Source organism: Erinaceus europaeus, chromosome 8, assembly GCF_950295315.1.
Source record: "Erinaceus europaeus chromosome 8, mEriEur2.1, whole genome shotgun sequence".
In the NCBI taxonomy this organism is placed as follows: Eukaryota; Metazoa; Chordata; class Mammalia; order Eulipotyphla; family Erinaceidae; genus Erinaceus; species Erinaceus europaeus.
In genome coordinates this window covers 105835621-105851780 of record NC_080169.1, presented here as the reverse complement: position 1 = coordinate 105851780, position 16160 = coordinate 105835621, and the positions used below count along the sequence as shown (strand labels likewise).

Here is a 16160-nt window from a genome sequence, read left to right as displayed (position 1 = left end):
AAAACTTTGCTAACATCAATCTCGAGGCACTTCCCAACTCTTTAAGGGATTTTTACAATTTTAGGTCGTATATTTAAGTCAATCCATTTTGAGTTAATTTTTCCTGTATGAAAACCACACAGCGGTTCAGTTTTATTTTAGTGTGTGTGTGTGTGTGTGTGTGTGTGTGTGTGTGTGTGTGTGTGTGTATGTATGGTTGTCCAGTTTTTTCAACATCTTTTTCACTTCTTTCTCTTCCTTTCTTTTCTTCTCCTTTATTATTATATATATATTTTTTAAGTTTTAAGAGATGTTCTTTACACCATGAGTTTTTTTTTTTTGCCTCCTTTGTTGTAAATTAATCAACCATTTAAGTAGGAGTTAATTACTCCGCTGGCCGGTGTATCTGTTTTTTATACCATTTCTCTTTGATTACTACCATTATGTGATATTTGAAACCAGGGAAGCCTGGTTACAGTTTTGTTCTTTCTCAAGATTGCTTGTTGTTACTGGGATCTTTTGCAGTTTTAGCTACATTTTAGGATAAATTTTTTTCTCTTTCTGTGTTTTCTTTTTCCTGTTCAACCTTTTCCTCTTCTTGTTCAACCTTTCTTCTAAATCTCCTGCACCTCCCAGAGAAACACTTTAATCTGTTCTTGTTGAGATCAGGACTAGGTGGAAGACAGGCATCAGTGGCAACATGTTAACATCCAAATTGGAGGCTTGGCAAAGAAGGTTATTTGAGGAGCATTTGATATTTTAAAAAGGGAAGTCACTAGAGGATTTTATATTTAAAATGTTTAATAATTAACACATTACTGTGTGGAAACTGTTTGTCATGAGTCATTATTTGTAGAAAATTAAAGAAAAAAGGCCATTGATCAATCCAAATGGATGTGCTTGGTGTTTTAACAAATAAGACAGTCATACTGGTGCAATTTAACTGAATATCAGGCACTTAAAGCTGTTCATTTTCACACACAAACACACACACACACGCACACGCACACACACATGCACACACAGTTTAAAAGCATTTCTAATGATACCAGTATAGGACCATAGGGAGTGGTGAAATACAAAAAAGATATGATATTTTTTATTCCTTCATATTGCTAAAGCAAGCTCAGAGTAGTAAAAATTACATTAACTCCTTTTGAGAGGGAGAGGGGGGGTGTCGAGCTGGAGAGAGGAGATCTGGAGGGAAGAGGGAACACAAATCTTTATTTGCGCTGGCACTTCAGAGTTGGGTGAGAGAGAAGCAGCTTGGGCCACGTGGAGGTAGCAAAAATGGCCGCCTCACGCAGCAACCTTCCCTGCGTCTAAACACCAAAGTGAAGGGCCGGCAAGAGAGAGAGGTGCAGAAGAGGAAGGGCTTTTATGGGAGTAGCTCTCGTGAGAATGAGAAGGGGGAGGAGTGACCATAGCACTCCAGGGTAGGATAATAACTCTCGAGGGAATGGGAAGGGGGAGGAGTGACCAAAGCACTCCAACTATCCTGGGGAATTGACAGTGCCCTGAGGGCACTCAGAACAGGTGCTCCGAGAATGTCCCAACTCTCATGGGAACTAGCAATAGCCTGAGGGGACAACATGGCAGATGTGACTGCATCTGCACAATTTCCCAGCATCTCCCCCTTTCCTTTTATCTAATGGCCACAGTATAGGAAATTAAGAGTGCAGCAGGCTTAAATGTTCTGCACAGTTTCCCAGAAGGGGGGGCCAGGTGATGGTGCACCTGGTTAAGTGCACAAGGACCCAGGTTCAAGTCCCTGGTCCTCACCTGCAGGAGGAAAGCTTCATGAGTGGTGAAGCAAGGCTGCAGGTATCTCCCTCTTCTCTCTCTCCCTATATCTCTGTTTGTATCCAATAATAAATAAATAAATAAATAAATATTTTTAAAAGGTTAGAAAAAGAGAATATCATGTTGGTCAGAAGTTAAAGAGATCTCAAAAATTGTTTCATAATCAGAAGAACAAAATATTTTTACTCTCTAAGGCATACATTCATGTTATAACTGGTCACACTGAATTTTTAGAGCACAATCCCATTTGGATTTTTCCAAAGAGGGGGGGTCACTATGCATACAGCAGTGTGGAGATCTTAGGAGATTTTTGTCATGTGATTTTTCTTTTTTTCAGAGCCAGAAGCAGGTAGAAAAATCATTACCAAGTATGGGGAAAAAAATAAAACGATTATCTCTTAAAGCCACAAACAGCTTGATACTAAAATTAGAAACTCTCTAGAGGTGCACAAAAGAAATTGAGAGCATTGAGCCATACAGAGTATTATTTTGTAGGCAGTTGGTTGAATGAGAAGCAGCCAAGGTCCATGGTTAGGCGAGACAGAGAGACTAGGCATGACCAGAGCAACTTGCCACATTAAGATCAGGTGTCAAGCACTGGCCCATTTGCGGCCCTGAGGGATTGGTGGGAGGGTGGGTTTGGTGTTGGAGCTTGGATGGCTGGTTGTGATCAGTTTCTTTATTTCCCTGGTATGCCATGCGTATTTATCTTTTACTGCAAAACATTAAGAAAAAAGAGGACATAGTTAGCCTGTGGGGCAACCACACAAGTACTGCATAATGATAACACTGGGATATTTTATTTGAAATCAGTCCTAATAAACAATAGGGAATGAATGGCATCCAAAGGAGAAAAAAAAAAAAACAGAGGAAATAGATGTGAAGTTGAGAATGTGTCACCTGCATGGTTAGACAGTCTTGGTGTGAGTGGACTTGGCCAGTGACCAGAAAGTTGTTCTAACAAGAAGTTCTAGGCCACTCTTCTACCTTCCCACTATTCTTCTGAAACTATGTCCTGTCCCATATTCCTTCACCATCACACATAAACAAACTTAGGGGGCTGCGTGGTGACGCACTTGATTGAGTGCATACGTTACAATGTGCAAGGATCTGGGTTCTAGCCCCCCAGTCTCCATCTGTAGGGGGGATGTTTTGCGAATGATGAAGCTGGGCTGCAGGTGTCTCTCTTTGTCTCTCCTTCTATATTTGCCCAACCTCCTTGATTTCTGGCTGTCTCTATCCAGTAAACAAAAATAACTTAGAAAATAAATAAAAATAAAGCAAACTTAGTACGGAAGCACACACCTGAGGTCCTTTCTAGAGAAGCTTCCTTTAATGCCCTTTGATGTCCCTCTGTACTGTACCAAGGAGGGGTCAGCAAGGATGAACCATGCAGGTAGGTTCCTCCAAGGAACTCATGTCAAACAAGAGGAGGTAGAAGTAGAGAAAGTGGAGGCATGGTGGCCACAGAAGAAGAGAAATTCACACTGGGTAGAGAGAGCAGTGTAGCAGGGACTGAAAAAGGGAGAGAGATGGCTCTACAGGAAGAGATAAAAATGGAGTGAACTATCACTTTAAGGTCAGAAAGACCCAATACACGGGAGGAACTGAATCAATAATGTTAGAAGCAAAATGGACCTTCGTGGGGTCTATTCAGAGCAAGGGTGGTACATACCTTGAGAAGACGGCATCATGTTAGCAGAGGACAAAAAGAAAATCTATGGCTTATTGGCTTTTTTCACCACCAATATATTTTATTTAAAAGAGAAAGGATTACTAAAGTATTTTTAAAGAAGAATAGAAGTCCTGGATGAAGAAATAATGAAGCAGAGAAGGCAAGCTCTCTCTTTGTTCAAGTTCATAAGTTACATCTCAAGGTACTGAAATAACAGTTTTAGAGTGTCTGGTCGTTGACAGTAAGTGACAGTGCAAAATGAACAAGAGGCAAGAATACCATTTATAAATATCTGTTTTTAAAATTGCCACCAGGGTTACCCCTGGAACTTGGTGCCTGCACCTCAAAGCCATCACTAGGGACAGACTTTTTCCTCCCTTCCTTCCTTCCTTCCTTCCTTCCTTCCTTCCTTCCTCCCTTCCTCCCTCCCTCCCTCCCTCCCTACCTCCCTACCTTCCTCCCTCCCTCCCTCCCTCCCTCCCTCCCTCCCTCCCTCCCTCCCTCCCTTCCTCCCTCCCTCCCTCCCTTTCTTCCTTCCTTCCTTCCTCCCTCTCTCCTTCTCTTTTGTTTTCTTTCTATTTCTTTTTATCTTTCTTTTTTTTCTATAGGACAAAGAGAAATTGAGAGGATAGAGGGAGGCAGAAAGGAAAAGAGAATGAGATACATGAAGACTTGCTTCCCTACTCGTAAAGCTTTACCCCTGCAGGTGAGGAGCAGGGGCTCAAACCTCGGTCCTGTTTAGTGTGTGTGCTCAATGATGAGTATCGCTGACCAGCCTAAGAATATCTCAGTAGGGCAAGCAAGATAGCTCTCCCAGAGAGCACACTTACTTAAGTCTTATGCACAAGCCAGTTCAAGCCCCCCATCTCCCCACCCTCCACCGTGGCATTGGAAGAAGCTTTGGTACTATGACAGCATTCCCTTTCTCCCTCCCTCTCTGTCTATCTGGGAAAAAAAAAACTTGAGGTGGGGGCTTTGAATTCCTGGTGCAAGTGGGTGGAAAAGGAAGTAAACTAAGGATGACAGTGGCTTATAGACATCTCTGTCTCACGGGGAGATGAGAAATTGTATCCATGTGCCAACAGCTGTACTGCAGTCTTCTACTAGCCTCTCAATAACGTGAAATAAATAGTGACAAAGTGGTGGGCACCTGGCTAGGTGCACACATTACAATGCAAAAGACCCAAGGTTCAAGCCCCTGGTCCCCATCTGCAGGGGGAAACTTTCCAAGTGGTGAAGCAGGGCTGCAGGTATCGCTCTGTCTCTCTCCCTCTTTATCTCTCTCTCCCTTCTCAATTTCTCGGTCTCCATATAATAAATAAATAGATATTAAAAAATAATAAAGTTTTCCTAGAGTGGTGAAACTCCAATGATGATAAAAAACATTACCTCAAAGGCAGATAATAATAATGATAATAATGCATTGAGGGGGACAGAACATAGCTTCCCTAGCACAGCATGTACTTTACCATGCATTAGGGTCTGAGTTCCTCCAGATTACATAGGGACCTTATGGAAAGAAGAGTGCTACAGGTGCCTCTCTCTCTCTCTCTTTCTCTCTCTTTCTCCTCCCCTCTCAATTTCTCCCTGTACTATCAAATAAAATAACCAATAAAAAAAGGAAAATGGCTACTTTGAGCAGTGGATTCATCAAGCAGGCAGTAAGTCCCAGTGGTAACACTGGTGGCAAAAAAAAAAAAAAAACCAAAACACCAGACAAAAACTGTATTGAGAGTAAATCTGAAAGACTGCTTACGTGTGGAGGTCTGATCCTGTGAAGCAGCCCGTGATCTTGGGTGTGTGTCCTCTGCAGTGTGCAAAGTCATTTTTCTTGGAGAGGGAGAGGGCAATGAAGATCGGATGGCAACTGAGTCTCTGAATTAAAAAAAAAAAAAAAAGGAAAATGAATGATATTTTTTAGATGCAAAATCCTAATAGCCATTGATTTATGCCCCCCCCCCTCCAACTTCACTGGGTCACTTTTATCAAGTCAGAACAGCAGTTTGCCAGCCTGTTTCTGCAGAGCCCAGGTTCAGGAACATCTGTCGGGTTATGTGCATGTTAGTGCCAACTTCTTATCCTCCACTGGAAACATAACTGAACTAGGAGTAAGGCATTGGGATAGGCAGCATTTGAAGTATAAAGCAGTATCTGTGAAGCACAGAAATAATTTCTTAGATTTTCTCAGATATTAAGAGCATGTCTTGCTCCTTCAGAGAACATGAATACATGTAATGGGGCCCTGACTGGAACTCCATGCTGGGAATGCTGAATGACGGTGATTCCGTTGCCCAAATAAGAGAAGGCTGGAGTGTGGCTGAGACTGTCTGAAGTCCTGGTGTCTGGACCAATGCACTTCCTACCCCCCAGCTTGTTCTCCTCAGAGTCCCCACCTGATTTCTGGCCTCCTCCAGGAGGCAGCCCCACTGGGAACTCCTGTAGAGTTCTGTGAACAGCTGAGCTATTGCCTTGCCTACAGTAAGGGTCGTTATTTCTTTTATTAATTACTTTTCTCCCATCTTTGTGGACTGTTGGTACTTCTCCCCACTTATCTTCTCTCTTCCAGAATCTGGGCCATACACATGCAGAGTTCCAGTGTTCATGCAGACAGAGAGACAGAGAAAAGCACTGACACCACTGCCCAGGAACTTTCCCTAGTGTCATGACACTCCCACATGGCACCTGGCCTCACACCTGGGCCACACATGACAAGGCACATACCACACACCATGAGCTATGTCTTGGCCTTCCCCATGGATCTTCTGAGGATCTCAGGGCTTTCAATCTCATTTTATTTCTATGTTGGAATGCCAGCTCTTATTGTATTTTTACACAACTTGTTACTTTCCTTCATAATGAGTTTTTGGGCCTCAAGAAACCTATATAATCAAAATGGACTCATCTTCTCTTCTGTGACTTTTTCTCGCTTTTCCAGAAAATATTTCATTGACATTTTAATCAACTGACTATATGCATATAGTCAGGACATTAATTTAATTAATTAATTAATTAATTTTCATGAGAGATACACACAGGGGGAGAGAGAGACAGAGAGAGAGAGAGAGACAGAGAGAGAGAGAGCACTGATCACCTTATGGTGATACTTATGGTGGTACTGGGGATTGAACCTGGAACCTCAGAGTCTCAAGCACAAAAGCAGGTTGCATAACCATTATGCTGTCTCCCAAACCCAAAGTCATTTTATATAGCAGGGTTTATCACAAAAAGGGCCAATAACCCTAGTTTCTCTCTTCAAAGAGCCAATTTCATTAAATTATTGTCTGTGTCTAAATGTTCTGGTAATAGTCTTATTTCAAAATAACACACCACTTACTTTTATTAACATTTTAAAAACATTTTTGTTAGATAAGAACTTTGTTATGACTATACAAGATTTAGCTCACTTAATAACACATTTCCCTCCCCCACCCCATTCTCTCTCCCTCAAACAGTTCTCTATTTTCAGTTCCTCCATCTGTCAGACCTACACCTTCATGCATCTTATATACAATCTCCATTTCTTATTCCATCAACAGCAGATATGAATTTCCCAGCTCCAGGTCCTCAACTTTGTTGGTAGAGCTCTACTTCCCACTGTCGGTATTAATCATACTCATTTTATATTCATAGTCATGTCTCCTCAGGCTTTAGCCAAACCCTAACAAATGACTGTTATGTTTCTTTCTCAATGATGCCACTGCAATCATTCCTATCTCAGAAGATAAGTAGGACTCAGTTCAAGTTGACCCCCACCTGAGCGTACTCCACCTACAGCAGAAGCAAAATCTAATGTACATTGATTGGGTCTAGTGCACGCTAAGATAAAGCCAGTCCAGCCAGAGAGATATGGAGTAGGATCATGCATGTCTTCATGCCTGAGGTCCCAGATGTGCCAGGGGTTCCAGGCTCAGTCCCCAGCACCACTATCAACTAGAGCTCAGCAGTGCTCCATTTTTTTGCTCTCTCATCAGCCACCACATTCCAGATGTTACCATGATGCCAACCGGATCTCCCTGGGCAGACGACCCCACCAATGTGTCCTGGAGCCCCACTTCCACAGATCCCTGCCCCACTAGAGAAAGAGAGAGACAGGCTGGGAGTATGGATCAACCTGCCAGTGCCCATGTTCAACAGGGAAGCAATTACAGAAGCGGAGAACTTCCACCTTTTGCACCCCATAATGACCCCACTGGGTCCATACTCCCAGAGGGTTAAAGAACAAAAAAGCTGTCAGAGGAGGGAATGGGATATGGAGTTCCAGTGGCGAGAATTGTGTGCAACTATACCCCTCTTATCCTGTGGTCTTGTCAGTGTTTCCATTTTATAAATATAAACTTCTTTTTTAAAAGGGGGGGCTATGGAGACAGCTTGCCTGGGAAGCTATTTGTTCTGCTAGGCTTTAGTGCACTTAGGATAATCTTTGGTGTTGTGGTGTCTTTCTTTTCTCCCTTCCTATATGTGGTGAAGCCCCAGCAAAGGAAAAAAAAAAAAAAGTAGTGTGACTAGAGAGCTACCAAGCTGGACTGAGTCTTTGGGCCTTTCTTTTATTTACCAGATACCATTTAGTGTCTGCTTACCGAATGTTAGTCCCTTCAGATACAAGTCACACTACTAGAAAACTGTGTTCCCCAAATAGGGTAGCAAAGTTTATCCAAGAAGCCCTTCTTAGAGAAGTATATACTGAGCCCAATCTGAAAATGTTTGGACCTCCAGGACTGAACATCTCCTTTACCTCTCACAATGAAGTGTCCTTATGAACTTATGCTTGGGATCATCTCTCTCTCTCTCTTTAAACTGTTTAATTAGTGATTCAATATTGATTTACAAAATTAAATGTCAACAGGGGTGTAATTCCACACCATTCCCACCACTAGAGTTCTGAATCCCCAATCCCTCCATTATAAGCCACCATGGTTCTCCCAAGGTTGCAGACATGGGTTAACCATCATCTCTACAACTATCTGTCTACATCTGTACATAATTGCCTCCTTTTTCTTTCAGGTTCAGTCCTCTCTTCCCCTCCAAGCCACACACAACCCTAATACTATATCCAAATATCTATTCCCTTTTTGTCCTCTCTTTCTGGGACCCGATGGAGCTGGAGTTCACAGCCCTCTTATCCTCTTCCTCTTATTACTTCTCCCCCACTAGGAGTATGGATCTAAGTCACTTTTGGGGTGCAGAAGGTAGGAGTTCTGGCTTCTGTAATTGCTTCTCTGCTGATCTTCTCTCTGGCAGTATAACTACCCTTAATCTTTGCCACCTTAAATACAGCCTTAAGTTTCATGGGCTAAATCTTTTATCTTAAATGACAGAAGTATAAACACACACTGCTGGACTAGCTTCGCAGGCGGAGACAGACGACCAGGGACTCATGGCTGAGCTGTATGCAGTATCTCTTTATTCATGTAGAACGCAGCACAATCCAAACCAAGCTAAGCTAAACTAAACTAACTAAACTAAACTAATATACTTGCCAAGTAGGGTGTAAACAGGTCGTGATGTAGAGAGGGTGGAGCAAAATGAGATTGGTGAAAATCAGGGTGTGACAAGGAGAGGGGGTGGAGCAGGTGAGAATTCTACCACTGAACCACCAATGCCCTGGAGTGAGGGTGGTGCTTAGTTAACAGTGGTATATGTAAATAGACCACAGCTTTAAGTGGGATCAAACCAATGCCCTGCAGGCATGCTGGTGCTTAATTAACAGTGGTTATTTAAATAGAATACAATGTTAAGCAGGGGGGATTAAACCAAATGAAACAGAAGGGGTTTTTAGAAGCAGAATTAGAAGCATACTAACAACACACTGTCTTTTTTAGTGAAAAACATCGTGGTGGCTTTGATGGTCAAATCTCTAATGAGATATATAGTTTATTGAGAGGAAACACAGAGACAGGTAAAGCTAGAATGGAGTGTGTCAGTGTGTGTGTGTGTGTGTGTGTGTGTTTCCTTTTGCACTATTCTGAGCTTCCTCCCAGGCCATAACACTTCCTATGTGGTGCTGGGGCTTGAATCTGTGGAGTATTCATGGCCCATTGCTGAAGGCATGCCCCAAACAGAAACAATATAGTGGGATGACTTAAAAAAAACAAACAATCATTAAAATCAGTGGTGAATGGTCTATTGTGATTAATATAGTCTTTAACTTAGACACATTCAGGTCATTTTTAAGAATTTTTTTCACATCCAACTCTTTTAAAACATTTAAAAATTTTATTTATTTATTTTATGGCGGGGGGGTGGACAAGAGCACTGCTCATTCTGGCTTATGGTAGTGCTGAGGACTGAACCTGGAACCTTAGAGCCTTGGGCATACTAATACTGTGAGCTAACATATTGAGTTATTTCTACCCCCCTTCCTAAATATTCCACTTTTGAATGACGCTTTGACATGTTAAACACTGGAACCCTGAAAGAGAGACAGAGAGACTGCTAGCATGGAAAGGTATGGGTCCTTATCCAGTAGCTGTTTCTCCAACCCCTGAAATCACTTTGTGATATCAGAACATCAGCTGGTAAACATTTTGAAATGTTGCATTCAGCTAATCTCAGACACTGATTGCAAATTACAGACACTGACTCTAGTTAATTTGAATATTAAACAAGGAGCTATTGAATAGTTACTTGGTGTTTTATAGACTCGGTGAAAATCAGGTAATCAGGACTGAAGACTGGGGAGGAGTCTAGATGTTTTAAGTGCCAAGCCTACAGCCAATCTACAGTCATGTCATTGTTGCTATCCACAAAAGAGTCTTGATTCTCCCACTACTGATGACTTGAACAAACTCTGGCTTTCCCCATGACATCTTGTCATTCCCTTAATATACAAAGCCTGGGGGTGGGGGGAGCTTCCAACTAAGGGTATGAAAGTAGGTGATACACCAAAACTCTGGTGGGAGACAAGGTCCTGCTTCCATGTTTTCGGGATTCCCTGAATCCTAAGGTTGAGTTCCAGCATCTTAACTAGCCAGCAGAAGAGAACTGAGCCTCTCTGTCCATGTTCAACTCACCTCTTTTCTTTTTAATATTTATTTTATTTATTCCCTTTTGATGCCCTTGTGTTATTGTTGTAGTTATTATTGTTGTTGTGATTGATGTCATTGTTGTTGGAAAGGACAGAGAGAAATGGAGAAAGAACAGGAAGACATAGAGGGAGAGAGAAGGAGAGACACCTGCAGACCTGCTTCACCGCCTGTGAGGCAACTCCCCTGCAGGTGTGGAGCTGGAGGCTCGAACCGGGATCCTTACTCCGGTCCTTGGCGCCACCTGTGCTTAACCAACTGTACTACTGCCCGACTCCCAACTCACCTCTTTTCAAGAAGCTTTTGGAAAGGAAGTTTTACATCTTCATAAAGGTCAAAACTAGCTGTTTGTTCCAATCCTGTAAAATAATGTAGATTGCTGGCGGTGGGTATTGGGACAGAACCCCTGAAATTGAAAATGAAAATGTTTGAATTTTTTTTTTTTGTAATGATGTCCATTGTACATACGAGCCAAACATAAATACTGATCACACCACTCCATGTCACTCACAGGTCAATAGCACCTATTTGGAACAAGATAACACATCCACGTGCAAAAGTTCACATCAGAGATCGTCTAGACAATGGCATTACTAAATTCTAAGGTGCTAATTCTATGATGCATGTTTTTAATGTTCTGCATATTCCTAACCCATCACATCATGACTATATGGCTAACTCCTGGTTAGTATGCATTCTATTATAAGCCCCATTTGTTACACGAGGTCCAGGGAAATAAAAAGTGCAATGAAAAGTGGAATTGATATTTTCCAATGTGATGTATAATCAAATGGTCTTAAATAATACTAGGAAAAAAAATTTTCTAAAAAAGTTGAATATCCTACTCTCAACTGAACGCTAGCATAAAACAATCTTCTTTCTCCATCTCTACCAGCCCATTTCCACAGAGGGACATGACAGAGTCAGTGAACCCTGCTTAGTGCTACACTCCCGCTGCTATTCACTCCGCCTTGCTGAGCAGAGCATCCATATGCAAAGTAGCCTCATTGTGTTAAGATGAGTGCCAATTCAGCGGACCTAGCTGCTTCGGAGATGGCCCATTCGGAACTTGTACTTAAACATGCCTCATTTCTCGGTCCACATTTTATCTTTTCCTTTCCTTTTCTTACCTTTCCTTTCTTTTCCTATTCCTTTCTCCCTCCATCCTATCCTTCCTTTCTTCCTCCCTTCCTTCCTTCCTTCCTTCCTTCCTTCCTTCCTTCCTTCCTTCCTTCCTTCCTTCCTTTTCCCACTTGTTTCTTTATATACAAATGTGTATTTTTTTTCTTTTCTCTTTTCTTTTTATTGCAATCAGGGTTATTTCTGGGGCTTGGTGCTTACATGAAGAGTTCACCCCTCCTGGTAGTCATTTTAATTAATTAATTTTTTTTAGAGAGACAGAGAGACATGGAGAGGGAAAGGAGAATAGAAAGGGAGAGAAAGAGACCCCTGCAACACTGCTTCATGACTCATGAAGCTCCCCACCATAGCTGTGGACCTGGGAGCTTGAACCAGTATCTCTTGTGCATAGTAACACATGCTCTACTGGGTATGCTGGCACCATGCCTCTTTCTCTCCCTCCTCTCCTCCCTAGCTGCTTTTCCTTTCTTCCTCCCTCCTTCCTTCCTGTTTCTTTCATTCTTTCTCTTTTTCCTCCCTCCCTCCCTCCCTCCCTCCCTCCCTTCCTCCCTTCCTTTTTCACCATCAGGGTTATTGCTGAGGCTTTGGTGTCTACACTTCTGGGGATTTTTTCCCTTATAGAGACAGGGAGAATTAGATGGGGAGGAGTAGATAGGAAAAAAAACCCTTGCAGCATTGCATCAGTGGTCCTGAAGCTTTCCCTCCACCCCCACAGATGGGGACAAGGCAAAGTGTGAGCTATACCAAGTGTTCCACCATTGGTCCCTCTGCCCACAGTATTTCAACAGATCTCGCTACTGCTAGGCTGGTCAGAGTCACAAAGAGGTCCCAGCTGCTCTGAAGGATCACCCCCTGCCTCCTCGTCCCTAAATTCCCAGCCTGCTACTGGGAATATGCCACAGACTGGCCTTTTTGTGTCAGATTATCCAGTGATAGTCAACCAATAATGGAGAAAATTAATATCACCTTTCTGATGTGGCAGCAAACAAGTAGACAAAATTTGATTTCATTTATATTGATTAAATTTTCTTAACAAATAAAATCAGATAATGCAGATATATAAAATCAGATAATGAAATATATAATGAAATACATGCATGTATATATTAATCTCTGATTCATTGAATCCTGTGTTCTAGAAAGTTTTTTTTTCCAATGTTATAATTAATGTCAGTGGTTTTTTTTTTTTTTTTTTTTTTTTACTAAATTTCACTTTACTACTTAAATTTTCTAAGAAAAAAAAAGGGGGAGGATCATATAGAGAAGGGAATTTAGAATACTGACGCTTAAGATACTAATGAGAAAATAGAATAAAACATTCCCTAGCCATCCTGTGATCTTATTACTTATTTTGCATAAATATGAAGGCCTAAAGGAGTCTTTTCCTACATGATAACAATACAATAATATTATTGTTACTAATATCTATGAGGTTTTTACTATGTGAGATTAAATGCAGCATTTCAGGTTAAGCATGAAAATTTCATGAATTAACGAAGATAACCTGGTCCTTTCCCTCATGGAAATGACTATAAAAAAGAGACATGAACCAAATGGTCCCTACAAGTAAATAATTAGTGTTGCTTTGAGAGTTGTGATGGACAAATACAGGATATTCAACTGATGATAATTAACCTTCCATTATAAATGGCCTCCAAATATCACCAGAAATGTCATTATTTGTACTCCTTAAAGACTGCAAAGAAAAAAAAAATCAGTTTTGAGTAGCTGTGAGCACATTGTGTCTTAGGATACATGAATGAATGGGGACTACAACACCTAGACCTAGAATCACTGTGAGTCATGGATGACTTGGATTTCATTTGATATACGTGATGCAGGAAATCAATCTAAAGATCCCCAATGTAAATAGAAGAGATAAATGGCTACCTTTGAAATAGGAGTGTGTGGTCCAGAGGTGTCCTTTCCATTAGGCTCTGACGGGCTGTCTGATAGCGTCTTTCTACAGACTGCACTTCCTAGGCAAGAAATATGAGTGAAAAATTATACTCATGATCAAGATCTATCAGATAATACTGTGCCCTTTGGGACAAAATGGATGGAGCTGGAGGTGATTATGTGTAGTGAAATAAATAAAAGAAGTGAAAGACAACACCTGGATTGTTTCACTTGTATGTGATACACATGAACTTGCAAAAACAAACAGAAACAAACCAACCATTTATTATTATTATCACATACTCGGTGAGAACTATGCTGACTATCTCTGGATGGGGGGAGGCTGGGGATGGTGGTGTGTATGGTGTGGAATTATAATCTTGTAGCCCACTTTTTTTTATTGTTGTAGTTATTATTGATGTCGTTGTTGTTGGATAGGACAGAGAGAAATGGAGAGAGGAGGGGAAGAGAGAAAGAGGGGGAGAGAAAGATAGACACCTGCTTGAAGTGACTCCCCTGCAGGTGGGGAGCTGGGGGCTCGAACCGGGATCCTTACGCCGGTCTTTGTGCTTTGCGCCTTGTGCACTTAACCACTGCGCTACCACACGACTCCTATAGCCTACTATTAACCACAAACTTAAATATATATATGTATATATATACACATATACGTATGTAACAGATGACAAAAATAGCTGCATTTATTCTAGAGCTTTCCAAGTATGAGAAAAGGAAAAATAAAAGGCCTGAAAAAACAATGAAACGAAACTATTTTCCTGGAGACTTTCAATTTAAATATATGTCATTTATTTGACATTTAGTTAATAGCGCGATACATTTTTATTAATGTTTCATATTTACAGTTTTGTATTTCTATTGTGGCTGTTTTTCAAAGGTATGAGCTATTATTCCAAATCATAGCACACATAGTGACTGATTAAATATTTCCAAACAATATTTATTTTAATTTAGTTTTTTTTTAAATAAGTGCTTTGATAGTGGCTTACAAGATTAAAAGGTTACAGAGTGTAGTTCCACACCACATTCATTACCAATACTCTATGCCCCCATCCTCCTGTTGAGTTCTCACCCAGTGGTAGAGGCAGCTTGTCTACTTCTAGTTTTTGTTGCTGTTGTTGGCTTATTTGTTTCAGCTCCCTAGATTCCACATATGAGTGAAACCACCCAGTAGTTGTCTTTCACCTCTTATTTCACGAAGCACAATCACCTCTAGATCCATCTACTTTGTCTGAAAGGATGTATCTTTTGTTTGTTTGTTTGTTTGTTTCCACAGAGTCATCTTCCATAGAATAAATATCTTGCTGTGGCACAAATTTAAAATTATGACTTTTTATCACACTGATAAAATAAAATAATTCAAAAACTGAGCTTGAGAAAGAACCTCAATCTCTAGACTGATTTAAGACATTAACAAGTGAGTTTTCCTTATCTAAGAGGGAAGAGATAAAAAGAAAGACACTGAAAAGTTGTAATAGGTGTAGGTAGGTTTAGAAGTTATTAAAAAGGGGGTGGGGGATAGCATAATGGTTATGCAAACAGACTCTCATGCCTGAGGCTCCTAAATCCCAGGTTCAATCCCCTGCACCACCATAAGCCAGAGCTGAGTAGTGCTCTGGTGTTTCTCTCTGTGTGTGTCTCTCTCTGTACTTCTCTCAAAAACAAAATAAATAAAATATCTTAAAAAAAAAGAAGTTATTAAAAAGGGGCAGCATCAGCTTCCACATGAGGTCAGCCACCTTTGGCCAAATGACGTGTGTGCTTTTTTCCTATGTGCCTCTTTTTATTCCTGACTGAAAGTTTAAAATATCTGATGGAAAAGAAAAAAAAAAAAAACCCTATGAGGAATACTGAGGTAGAGTTAAGGTGGGGCAGGTTGGGGGAAGCCTCTAACAATGAAATAAAAATCATCAATTTGAGTCTTATAAATGCAAATAAAAAGCCATGGCATATATTCATTTGGAGTACTACTTAGCAGTTAGAAAAAGACTATACTGTGTCCTTGGGGCTAAATGGATGGGGTTGGCAGTGATTAGCAGTAAGACTTATTTGAAGTGAAGGACAATTAAGGGGTGATTTCACTCATAAGTGGACTGAAGAGAATCTATCTATGACACTGTGAGAACTATGGTGGTTACTGCTGGAGGGGGGAGGGGACAGAGACATTTAGTGGTCAGGGTGGTGTGGAATTATACCGCTACAATTAAATAAGACAGGAAGCCACCCATGACCGAGATGAAATTCTTTTTTTTTTTTTTTAATTTTTTATTTATAAAAAGGAAACATTGACAGCCATAGGATAAGAGGGACACAACTCCACACAATTCTCACCACCAGAACTCCATATCCCATCCCCTCCCCTCTGATAGCTTTCCTATTCTTTAATCCTCTGGAAGTATGGACCCAAGGTCACTGTGGGATGCAGAAGGTGGAAGGTCTGGCTTCTGTAATTGCTTCCCTGCTGAACATGGGCATTGACAGGTCAATCCATACTCCCAGCCTGCCTCTCTCTTTTCCCTGGTGGGGAGGGGGGTCTGGGGAAGCAGAGCTCCAGGACACATTGGTGCGTTTGTCCAGGGAAGTCTGGTCGCATCCTGCTGGCATCTGGAACCTGGTGGCTGAAA

General features: G+C 41.2%; 1 protein-coding gene across 2 annotated transcripts in view; it reads right to left on the bottom strand.

Annotated features, from left to right (window-relative positions):
• Nucleotides 1–1891: 1891 nt before the first annotated feature.
• Nucleotides 1892–16160, bottom strand: part of LRGUK (leucine rich repeats and guanylate kinase domain containing) — a 149500-nt gene continuing 135231 nt past the window's right edge. The window contains exons 17-20 of one of the 2 annotated variants that reach the window (XM_060196599.1): nt 13510–13598; nt 10766–10885; nt 5214–5332; nt 1892–2497 (exon numbers count right to left, since the gene is read on the bottom strand). In XM_060196599.1, coding sequence (XP_060052582.1) covers nt 2373–2497; nt 5214–5332; nt 10766–10885; nt 13510–13598 — 453 coding nt within the window. In that variant the 3' untranslated portion in view covers nt 1892–2372. Of the gene's footprint in view, nt 2498–4746; nt 5333–10765; nt 10886–13509; nt 13599–16160 lie in introns of those variants that run through there. The other variant, XM_060196598.1, reaches the window with a different exon arrangement.